Here is a 12,634-nt window from a genome sequence, read left to right on the forward strand (position 1 = left end):
TTGAATTTTTTTTTTTAAAGATTTTATTTATTTATTTGAGACAGAGAGAATGAGAGAGACAGAGAGCACATGAGAGGGGGGGAGGGTCAGAGGGAGAAGCAGACTCCCCGCCGAGCAGGGAGCCCGATGCGGGACTCGATCCTGGGACTCCAGGATCATGACCTGAGCCGAAGGCAGTCGCTTAACCAACTGAGCCACCCAGGTGCCCCAAGATGTTGAATTTAATATGGAGCACTGGGAACCCTGCAGAGTTCCTGAAGAGGCTAAAATGAGAAAAAGTTTTGCCCTACAGGGTCTCCTGGCAAGCTCCAGCTACCTTCTCATATTCTGATCTGTGTCTGCCTTTTTATGCGGCAGACACCTGCATTTGCCGTGATGCTCTCCTCCAGCGACTTTGCATCTGCTTCTTGGGAGCTCGTCGTCAGAGTTGACCATCCAAACGAGGAGGAGCAGAAAGATGTCACACTGAGAGTGTCCGGAGACCTGCATGTTGGGGGGTTGATGCTCAAGTTAGTAGAACAGATCAGTAAGTTACTGTTTCTTTATGGTTTCCCTACATTTGAAACCCTCTCTATTGCACTAACAGTAAATGGCTGATCGAGGTTGTCTGATCATCTAAGTTTTTCTGCTTTTTTATCTTGTAATGGCTCAGAGAACAAGCCCCCTCCCACAGGAAGAAGAGAAATAGAGAATCTTACAAAAGCCATAAACTGAACCCCCCAGCTACTCTTGTAAAAACTGGAGTCTCTGGTGGCAAACTAAAGCTCCTCAGTAGGTATGAAACCATGTTTCCACAGGCTCATCCCACTGGTGGCATCTGAAGTGACTTTATGTGACATGGCATTAGATTACTGTGTCAATTCTCTTTGTTAATATGTTTGATTGCTCAGCGATGAAGTCCGCTCAGTGCTAATGTATCTTCTAACACATATCCACCATTTGCTACTCTTCCTGTTTAAACAAAGAAAGAGAAGTCTTAAGGGTCAGTCTTCACATCAGGAATCAACATGATCGACCTAAAACTTAATAGTGTTCTGTTTTCTCTTATTTGTTTTTACCTTCTACCCAAAGTTGTCCAGATGTTGGCTTTTCACTTACACTAATGAGATAGAGATTTTTTTAAGTAAGTCTTCGTTAAAGTATAATATGTACACAGAGAAGTGCACTTACCATTAAGTGTACTGCTCAGTGAATTTTCACAGTCATATAACTTACACTCAGATCAAGAAATAGAATATTACGGACTTCCCCCACCCAAGTAGCACATCTGACCCCCTCTCCCAGTCACTGCCCCATGAAGGGAAACCACTATTCTGACTTCTAACACCATAGGAATAATTTTACTTGTTTTTAACCTGCATATAGGTGTACTCATGTGAGGACATACTCTTATGCATCTGCTGTAAGATTTACCCATATTGTTTGTTTTGTTTTGTTTTTTAAGATTTTTTTTTTATTTGAGAGAGAGAGAGAGTGAGAGAGAGAGCATCAGAAGGAGAAGCAGACTCCCCGCCGAGCAGGGAGCCCGATGTGGGACTCGATCCCAGGACCCTGGGATCATGACCTGAGCCGAAGGCAGTCGCCTAACCAACTGAGCCACCCAGGCGCCCGAGATTTACCCATATTGTTGCATACAGTTTTGGTTCATTTACTCTCATTGCTGTGTGATATTCCATCGTATGATTATGCCACAGTTTACCCATTTACCTAGTGATGGGCATTTGGGTTGTTTCCATTTGCAGGCCCTTACAGATAGGGCTGCTATAATACATGTCTTTGGTGAGTAGATTTCTGTTGGGGTACAGCTCAGAGAGGAAATGCTGCATAATAGGACTTTCTAAAATAGTTACAGCATTTATATTTCTACTAACAGCATTGAAAGAAACGTTTTCTAACATAAAGTGAGAGAACAAGAGAGAAACATTTTTTTAAAAAAAACAAACAAAAGATTGAATATTGGTTCCATCACTGACAAAGGAAAAAGATTCAACTTTGCTCTCAGCATTGAAGGAGGGGAAAGAGTTCACGTTGACACTGACATTGAGAGAAAATATTCAGCTGATCTCAGGTAGACATTTTGGAAATTGGGAATCTGGTGGTGCTGATAAGAGAACTGGTCATTATGCAGGGGGGGAATGTCGACTTTATAGTCCTTCTGTGCAGACTTTGGGAGTTATTGATATTCCTTTGTGATGCAACAGTGTAAGGATTCATTTCTTAGAGGGAAATAATCTTGATTAAAGTCAAATGCTCCTGGCTTTCCCAGAAAGGACCATGCCCCTAAGGGATTTTAGGGAAAAGAACTCCAGCTATTTTATCAAGAACAAAATGTGTATGTTTCTGTTCCTTTCACCGTGTTAAAACATAATCATGATAAGATTCAGTCTCTGTTTTCTACCTGCCCCACCTTAGAGACTTTGAAGAGAGTCCCAGGCTTGTGGAGCCTCGGGTTGTAAAAGGAGATGGGGAGCTGAAGACCATGGGTATGTTTCAGCTCTCGCACACAATGGAATGGACTCCAGAGTTCTCTCTCATTTCACTTCATCGTATTTTCCATTTTTGCAGACATATTCCAAGACTGGTCAGACTTTGCCCTCTGGTGGGAACAGAAACATTGCTGGCTTCTGAAAACGCACTGGACTCTGGACAAATGCGGGGTCCAGGCAGATGCAAAGCTTCTCTTCACCCCACAGCACAAAATGCTTCGCCTCCGCCTGCCAAATGTGAAGACAGTGAGGTTGCGAGTCAGCTTCTCAGCTGTGGTTTTTAAAGCTGTCAGTGATATCTGCAAAATCCTGAGTGAGTACCCTGGAGGGGCCCCACGCCCTTTGGACTGTTGGGCAAGGAGGACAGGAAAATTATGTGTGCTTTCCGCCTACACTTCCCTTACTAGGAACCATACTTTTCAAGCTTTTTCTGGGGACTCTAGCCATGTAAGTAGAGTTAAACCAAATGAAACATTATTGGAATAAATCAGGTTCATTTCCACAAAGCTTAACACTATTTCAAAAGAGATCTGTAAACAGAAGAAACAAACCCATTAAGATTTCCCCCCCAAAAAAATTCATTCCTCTAAGCCATAGTAATATCATCATTATATTTAAGGCAAACAAGAAAGTTCCATTCCATCATCATCACCATAGAGCTGATATATCTTTATTGTTTTTGAGATAATGGTGTTTTTTAGTGTCTTAATTGCTTTATTAACACTTCACTACAGTAAATATTCTAGCCACAAAAATTATTTGTGGAATTTATTTATTTATTTTTTTTAAGATTTTATTTATTTATTTGACGGAGAGAGACACAGCGAGAGAGGAACACAAGCAGGGGGAGTGAAAGAGGGAGAAGCAGGCTTCCCGCCAAGCAGGGAGTCCGATGCGGGGCTCGATCCCAGGACCCTGGGATCATGACCTGAGCCGAAGGCAGGCGCTTAACGACTGATCCACCCAGGCACCCCTGTGGAATTTATTTTAAGCAGGAAGGTACACTTAATTATGGATTGAAAACTAATTCTTATGGTTTTAACAGTCATTAGGAACAACACTGCCCAAACCATGTATTTGGGGAACTTCTATAATGGAAGTGAACCCTGTGTCATAAAGATTTTCTTGTTTTATACTTTTTGAAAGTGTGTAGGTACATTCTTTGGTTCCAAGGCTAAGATTTAGCATTTACAATATCTGAGTGCGTAATCTCTTTTCCCCATTAAACTATAAACCGTTCATTCATTCCTTCAACAAATATATACTGATTAGGCAGGCATTGTGGCGAGTGCTAGGGATTGGTTAGCAATAAAAATAGTCCAAACCCCCTTCCCTTCTTGAGCTGACATTCTAGGATACAGAGACAGAAAAGAAAGAATGAATGTAAAAGTAATTTAAAAATAAGATATTAAAAGGCGATATGTGGTAGAGAGAAAAAGAAAAACTCTAACAGTATATGCAGGATTGGGAGTTCCAATGTTGGTCAGTGGGGACTACTATGGTATTAAATAGGGTGAAGACAGAAACCATTACTTGAGCATGCCCAGGTTCCTAACACCTAGCACAACACCTCGCACACGTTCGTTGCTCATCAACTGTTAAGTGAACAAGTGAATGGAACCTTCCATTACAGAGCTCACTAGCAGTGCCCCTGGTGCATGACGGGCAAATGGCAAGTAGCAGGGCATGTTGTTTCCAGCAATATTCCAATGACGATTGGAAAACAAAGGAAATGATGAAATAAAACCCAGGCCACAGTAGACTGGAAACACACATTGTGGCCGGGACCAAAAACTTGAGGCTGCAAAATATATAGAAGCAGTCAGACGTTCTTCTCTTTTCCAGATTATATCTTCATAGTAGTTCTAAAGGGCTCAACCTGGCATTTCTAATCATTGTCTTTTATATCTGTTCAACTGAAGCTAAATCAAATTTCGCAATATGATGGGTTTTCTCACAAAGAAAAGACACAAATCTTGGGCTTGGAGATGCAGGTTTGGTTTGGTTGTTTTGTTTCTAATGCTCCTACTGGAAATTCTGATTCATCTCCTGGTCTCATGTATAAATTATGCATTTGGAATGGGCACAGGTGTGTGCTGCCACCTGACAATCAAGCATCCTTGGTTACAGGGGAAGAGGATGGAGCTGAACTGCTAGCCTCAGCCTCGGCACTAAGCAGCGTTTGAACTGAAAAATGGCCAGACCTCTGGCATCAGTGCATTTGCCTCCAGGAAAACTGCTTTCAGACTCTAAACGTCCACATTCCTTAGCTTTTACTTGGAATCACATAGCAGCTCAGTGTGGTTAATGGTTATCAGGAGTTCTGATTAGCAGTGGTGGTTATAAATATATTTGACTAATAGAGAAAACTGGGAATCATCTTGGTTTCGTTGCTCCAGAAGCAGACCCCGAGATAAGAATTCAAGGACAGGGCGCCTGGGTGGCTCAGTTGGTTGGGCGACTGCCTTCAGCTCAGGTCATGATCCTGGAGTCCCTGGATTGAGTCCCGCATCGGACTCCCTGCTCGGCGGGGAGTCTGCTTCTCCCTCTGACCCTCCCCCCTCTCATGTGCTCTCTCTCTCATTCTCTCCCTCTCAAATAAAAAAAAAAAAAAAGAATTCAAGGACAAACAGTTATTGGGGGGGGTGATTCCAGAAAACACTGGTTGGGGGGTGAGGAAGTAAGACTGGAAAGAGAAGGCCACCCATAAGAGAGTGTCACCAATCCAGTCGCATTTGGGGGCTTCTGGGAGATGATGTCAACATGCCTCAGGACTAGCCCACCCAAGGGGCGAGGGAGCGGGAGTGTTACTATGCCACTCTCGTCAGTCACTGAGGGCTGCTTTTGGGGAGTGTTAATTCTCTGAACTTGTGTGGCCTTTTGCATCAGCATTTGGGCAGTGCAGACTGTGGCATCCAGAGCAAGCCCTCAGGCAGAGAGATACTTGTCCTAGCTGCCACCGGAAGTCGCCTCAGAGTGCACGGAAGTGGTGAGGGCCACCAAGAGATGTGCGGGGCACCAATGCTGTCTGCCGTAGGGATGAAATTAGCGACTGGGCCCAGTGTAAGAGAAAGGCTTTCAGGATCTGTTCTATAAAGAAAAAGGTGGGATTCTTGGTTGTTATTTTAGGAAAAAAAACTGAAAAAAGAGGAAAAAGAGGGAGGGAAAAATGGGTAGTAAATAGATAACGCAAGAACAGCTAAATGTTGGTAGTGGTTGAAGCTGGCTGATAAAAATATGAGGGCGCCATTATACTATTCCCTTTGCTTGGGATATCTTTGAAATATTTTCATAATAAATTAGAAAACAACTAGTAATTTTATTAGACTAAATCTCCCTCCACTCTTTGACACCCCCCCACACACACACACATGCACCCATTTTAGGAGTCTCTGGTCCCCTTCTATTTCTTCCAAAGGGATATAATTTAGTTCCATCTACTTCTCAGGAATTTCCTGAGAAATGATTTCAGATGCCCAGCATGACTCTGGGTCTTAGAAGGAATTTTCTTTTTACTTTTTTTTTTTTAAGTTTTATTTCTTTTTAGTAATCTCTGTGGCCAACGCGGGGCTCGACTCACAACCCTGAGGTCAAGAGTCGCTTGCCCCTCCAACTGAGACAGCCAGATGCCCCCTCTTTTTACTTTTTTTTTTTTTTTAAAGATTTTATTTATTTATTTGAGACAGAGAGAATGAGAGACAGAGAGCATGAGAGGGAGGAGGGTCAGAGGGAGAAGCAGACTCCCTGCCGAGCAGGGAGCCCGATGCGGGACTCGATCCCGGGACTCCAGGATCATGACCCGAGCCGAAGGCAGTCGCCCAACCAACTGAGCCACCCAGGCACCCTCTTTTTACTTTTTGATAGTTTTTCATTCTTCTTTATATTTGTTTGTTAGATATCAGACGATCAGAAGAACTTTCCTTGTTAAAGCCTTCTGGTGACTATTTTAAAAAGAAGAAAAAAAAAGACAAAAGTAACAAGGAGCCCATCATTGAAGATATTTTAAACCTGGAGGGTTCTCCAACGACTTCAGGTCCACCAGGTATGATTCCTGACAGCTGTTTTATTGTTGTGTTTCATTCTTGAATCCAAGGATTTCTTAAATCCCAAGAACTCTCCTTCCCTCTGCTCCTCTTTCCCTCGTCTTCTCTTCCCTCACCTCCCTTGCCCCAAACAAAGAAGGACTAAAATTGCAGGATTCCTGTGAGGAAGAAAAGATATGCGATTACTTTTAGAACTCACAGAATTTTTTTTAATAAGGTTTGTTTTATAGCTCATTATTTTTTTTAAGTGGGCTCCATGCCCAGCACGGGGCTTGAACTCACGACCCTGAGATCAAGAGTCACGTGCTCTACCAACTGTATAGCTCATTGTTTTAACTGTGTATATTATGTTGCTGATGAACGCAAAGCTTTAGGGGAATTGGCTGTGAATTTGGGAGGAAAAGAGATTAGTTGGATCACTCAAACCATACTTTTCTCTTCCTGAGTCTGTCTTCATGTGACTCTTTCCTGAATTCAATTTAAATTTTGCATCGGGCATGTAACAAGTGGGCAGGTAAAAATTCTGGAAAGACACTATCCTTGTCTTTTTACATAAAAGCAAATCAATCTCTAGCTTGCTTGCGACAAAGGTCTTCTCGCATAGTATATTCCAGTGCAAAGAATAAAAAGCATTTTTTGCATTTTCCTTACACAGACCATGTGATTTATTAACCATCAACTAGCTGGATTCTTAAAATTGGCAAGTACTATTATTTGTTTAAAGGATTTGCCCAAAAATATAGTCTGTACATGCACTCTTGTGAGATCTTCTGTTCTCTGATGGTGCCAAAACTCACTGCTGAAATAGAATTTTGAATTATTGACAAGGAGATAGTCCCCAGCATTTGCCTGGGTTGGTTGTAGAAGCTTTTACAGCCTGTGAGTTCTCTGCCTTTTCAGGCGCTAAAAACTCCTCTCCCATCAGCCATAACTTACTTAAATGTTACAGACATTTAAATTCAAAATCCATTTTAGTATAAGCAATGTTAGTACCTATTTTTCCAAAGATGCCTCCCTTGATCTTAATATTCTTAAGATCTTAATGATCTTAATATTCATTAAGATATGAATCTCATATCATAGTGCATGCTTCCCTTTGCCTTGCAGTCAGCCCTGGCTTGTACAGTAAAACCATGACTCCCACATATGACCCCATCAATGGAACGCCGGCGTCCTCCACCATGACTTGGTTCAGCGACAGCCCTTTGACAGAACAAAACTGCAGCATCCTCGCATTCAGCCAACCCCCCCAGTCACCAGAAGCGCTGGCTGATATGTACCAGCCTCGGTCTCTGGTTGACAAAGCCAAGCTTAACGCAGGGTAAGGACATGGCTCCGGTTTGCTTCTCTCTCACCATGTTCCTCTATTATGAGGCTCACTCACCCCCACTGGACTGTCCAGAGAGTGTATCTCAGTCATCTTTATTTCCCCCCAAAGCCTGGAATAATAGACATTCAGGCCATCTTCACTCCATGGGACTGGATGGCATTCATCCCCGCCTCATTCTGTTGCTCACTTTTATTCTCCACCCCTCACCGCCACCCAGTATTTATTTTTCAGCTCTAGAACTGCACCATCCAATACAGGAGTCACTAGCCACGGGTGGATATTTACATTTAAATTTGAATTTAATTAAAATTAAAGTGTGGCCCTAGCCACATTTAAATCTGCAGTAGCCACATGGGACTAGTGGGTACCCTATTGGACAGGGCAATATAGACTATTTCCACTGTTACAGAAATTTCTAGCCAATACGATAGACCCAGCATTGAGTCAGACCAGCTTGTGTAGAAGAGAGGCAATGCGGGAAGTCAGCAAGTACAGATTTTCATTCTGGCTCCACGACAGGGCACGTGACCTTGAACACGGCACTTAATGTCGCTAAGACTCCATTTTCTCACCCATAAAACTGAGAAAATATGAACCGCCTTGGCCCTTCACTGGGTTATTTTAAGTATCGGTGTAAACAAAATATACATACAAAAAGCACTTGGAAAGTTATAAAAGCTATAAAATTAAATGCAGATATAAGGTATTACCAAGTCCTCTCCCTTACAGGTTTTTGGTTATATTACTTACTCAGACTTTGTTCAAGGAAATACACACACACACACATACACATGTATGTGTACATCTACATCTATATGTATATAAGTGTAAATACATGTATATAAGTGTAAATATGTATATAAACATATTAGGTAATACTCTAATATATGTGTGTAAAATTGATTGACTTTTAAAACTCATCCTGTTGTTTTCTAGTTGGCTGGACTCCTCACGTTCCCTTATGGAGCAAGGCATCCAGGACGATGAGCAGCTACTGTTACGATTTAAATACTACACGTTCTTTGACTTGAATCCCAAAGTAAGATACTTTTTATCTTCTTTTTTTTTTAAGATTTTATTTATTTGAGAGAGAGAAAGAATGAGCAGGGGGCAGGGGTAGTGGCAGGCAGAGGGAGAGAGAGAGAAGCAGGCTCCCCACCGAGCAGGGAGCCAGATACGGGACTCGATCCCAGGACCCCAGGATCATGCCCTGAGCCGAAGGCAGACGCTTAACCGACTGAGCCACCAGGTGCCTCTTCTCTCTCTCCTTTTTTCAATGTGAAGGCCTGGAAGTGGAAAATTGAGTCATTTAGTTCTCAGAATTAGGGTTAATTTGTATAATCTTCTGTTTAGCTCTGCAGAGTTAGACCAATGAATATATACTGTCTTTGGATTTTCGTCTTTAAGTTTCTAATGAGCATGGTCAGCTGCCCCTGAGTTAGCAGGAGTCTCTTGGGGTCTTCCTGCCCAGCATGGTGTGCACTGCCCCTCTCCATCCACACGAATCAAGGAACAAGAGGAGAGTGGCTCACAGAGCTGAAATCTCCTCCTAGGAAGGAAGGATCATCAGAGCCAAGGTTAAGAGCAGGCTCTCATGAATAAGACAGGACTCCCCACTGCAGGGCTGAGTAAGTCTTTGGTAATGAGAGAGAGGGATCATCTGTAAAAATAAAGACCCCAGCTGGTCAGCAACTCCCATTAAGTGCCCATCTGCCACCTGAAGTTTACTAGGACAACTGAGTAGTGAAATAAATCCTCTGAATTTCTGCCCCTTCCTTGGCCCTGCCTGGCCTGTTTGTGGAGTTGTGAGTCAGCACTTAACCTGCCAAATGTCAAGAATATAAACTGAGTCACGGGCCCTCCAAGTGCCCCCTTTCTCACCCACAACAGTGATTCTGCCTCTCGTGGCACTCTCTTCTCCTTGATCCCGATGTTAAGTCTGGTCTTCAAAGGTGCATCTCTGGTCCCACTGGCATCTTCTTCAAAATGAGCCTTGTTCCTGGTCAGTCTTTGCTTTAGATCCTGGTTTAATGCCCCTGGACCTAGCTTGTTTCTGGAGTGCCTAACTTCCACCGAATCATGGCAAACGAGCAAATTTTGGCTCTTTGATAAAACCTTCAGGAGAAACTAGTCTACAGCTTCTCCCAAAAGGGAGGGGTTTTTTTGTTTTGATTTTTTTTTTCCAAGGGTGCTATGAATGATCATATTTACTTAATTGGTAAGGAGTTCTCTCCACATGGCTCATGAACGAAACCTATTTGAATCTAACAGCCAAATAGAAGCTGTCAACCCAAAGGTGACCGGAAGACTCAGGCTTTGGGGATATGACTTTGGGGCACAGGAGAAATGATCCCCAACCACTTTAGAGTTCCCTTCTCCCCCCTTCAAAAGTATGGATGCTATAAATATAACCAGGTTTAGTTCCAAGTTTCTACTAGGTAGATAGAGGGATACAGAAACTTAAGATGCGCTTTATGTTTTCATAGAATCTACAATCAAATCAAGAGCAAAGATAGCACCCATGAAACCTTGTAAAACAGACAAGGCACCTCCAGATGGGAACCAGACTGTATAGTAGAATCAAGGAGTGTCTCCTCTCCAGCTTTCAGCAGAGAGATGCAGGCAGGCAGTGACACCAGGGTTACAAGTACTGATTAAAATCTCAAATTTACAAAAATACTAGAATATACAAAATTTCAAAAAATAATATACTCTAAAAATGCAAAATCCAGAATCCAAAAAAAGATAGGTGCATTTTCATAAATTAACATTTTATGCATGCCAAAAAACCATATACAAAGAAAAAAGGTCTTTGCAACACATACTACAAATAAAAGGCTAATTTCCCTAATAAAGAGCTTCTGGAAATCAATAAAAAAAAAAAAAAAAAAGACCAACAACCCAATAGCCTAATGAGCAAAGGATACGAACACATAGTTCACAGAAAAGGAACTAGAATGGCTTTTAGCCTTGTACTGGCAAAGATCAAGAAGTTTCATACACTATCTTAGCAAGAGTGTGGGGAAAATGGCTCTCTCGTACCCTGCTTATAGATCAAAGTACAAATTAATCTGATCCTTATGGAAGGCAATTTGGCAATATCTATCAGAATTACAAGTCTACATAGCTTTGACGCAGCAAATCCACTCCACTGTATTTACACCACAGTTATACTCAAATATGTGCATTAATATGTCTGTACACAAGAACAGTTATTGCTACATTATTTGAGGAAGAAAATTGGAAACTACCTAAACATCTATCAGTAGGGAAGTGGTTAAGTACATTATGATACACCTATATAGTGCTGTTGCTAAGAAGAATGAATCAGCTTTCTTTTGATGTAGAACATATTCAAGGTATATTATCGAATGAAAAAGAACAAGGTACAAAACAGTCCGGAACAAGGAAGAGAAGGAGACTAACTTTTTATTGTACCTTCTTTTGTCCCTTGAGAATTCATTCAGAATGAATTCCTTCATTATCTCTTATTTTGCCCTATTTGAATGTGTGAATGAAAATAACTTATAACTCCAATAATCAAAGTATTTTTTTAAATGTTCAGTAGAGAAAAGGAACAACAATTTTAATAAGAGTCCTGGAGATACTGAAACCTGCCTCCCAGCTAACTGGGAATCCTCAGTGATTAGATCTCAAGAATAACCCTTTCTTGAGAGAGTGAAACTCTGGGAAGCAGGTCTTGTTATTTGTTTATATTGGTGGTTGTGGGAAGGAGAGAGGGGTTAACCTAATTGCCTGGATGAAGAGAAACAGGGATTCAGGCCATGGAGGTGGCAGAAACCGTGTGCTTCCCACTCTGGGATTTCTTTTTTTTTTTTTTTTTCTAATTTTTTTTTTTTAAGATTTCATTTATTTATTTGACAGAGACACAGCGAGCGAGGGAACACAAGCAGGGGGAGTAGGAGAGGGAGAAGCAGGCTCCCCGCTGAGCAGGGAGCCCGATGCGGGGCTCCATCCCAGGACCCTGGGATCATGACCACAGCCAAAGGCAGACTCCTAACGCCAGTCTGGGATTTCTATTTTCAGTAAACTGGAAGACAAAGGAAATCGAGAGCCAAGGAAGGGCGAGAGTAGCCAATTCCCACCAAGGGGAAAAATTTGTCTCTAAGTCAAGGAAACCACTGACAGAGTTCTCAGAGAGAAAAAGATCTACTGGGGTGCCTGTTAATACATGACCCATGAAAACCTGGGACCTGTGATGTTCTTCTAGAGCCTCGGGGGGGAACCTGAACAAGACTCCAGAGAAGAAAATCCAGAGTTCTGCTGGCTGCCACTGAGAAATCCAGTGTTCCTCAGTGGGAGCCAGGGCTTATCCTGTCCTTTATAACATCTTGTACTAGATCCTGTTCTCCTAATGTCAATTTGCAAATATAGGCCAACTTTTGTTTAACCAGCGTTCTTTCAAGGAATTGTTTTATTTGGCTTTGGGGGGTGCTAGGGGAATTAGGTTTGTTCAGGTGTGGAAGCTTTGTAAATCTTTACTGACTGCATTTGAGAGAAAAGCCTGATCGGGTGATTTAACTTACTCTCACTAAAACTCCTGCAGCATTAGAATTGTAGACACTATGACTGACTGGTGGACAGACAGAGACAGATAGGACAGTCCAATTCAAATTTTAGTGGCTGCACATACTATTTAGATTTTGTCTTTAAACTGTTCATGAAGCAGGAGTCTTTTAGGGGGGGCGGGCAGGGGTTGCTTGGTTTTTGGTGTGCGTGGTGTGTGTTTTTTTAGTTGTATCTTGATTGCCATA

General features: G+C 42.1%; 1 protein-coding gene across 1 annotated transcript in view; it reads left to right on the top strand.

The window, feature by feature from the left end:
- Positions 1-375: 375 nt before the first annotated feature.
- The window catches only part of FERMT1 (fermitin family member 1), a 28,181-nt gene continuing 15,922 nt past the window's right edge, over positions 376-12,634 (top strand). The window contains exons 1-5 of the mRNA XM_035005656.1: positions 376-526; positions 2,566-2,799; positions 6,382-6,528; positions 7,637-7,850; positions 8,796-8,898. Coding sequence (XP_034861547.1) covers positions 376-526; positions 2,566-2,799; positions 6,382-6,528; positions 7,637-7,850; positions 8,796-8,898 — 849 coding nt within the window. The remainder of the gene's footprint in view (positions 527-2,565; positions 2,800-6,381; positions 6,529-7,636; positions 7,851-8,795; positions 8,899-12,634) is intronic.

Source organism: Mirounga leonina, unplaced genomic scaffold (assembly GCF_011800145.1).
Source record: "Mirounga leonina isolate KUSES-001 unplaced genomic scaffold, KU_Mleo_1.0 Mir_150, whole genome shotgun sequence".
NCBI classification, from domain to species: Eukaryota; Metazoa; Chordata; class Mammalia; order Carnivora; family Phocidae; genus Mirounga; species Mirounga leonina.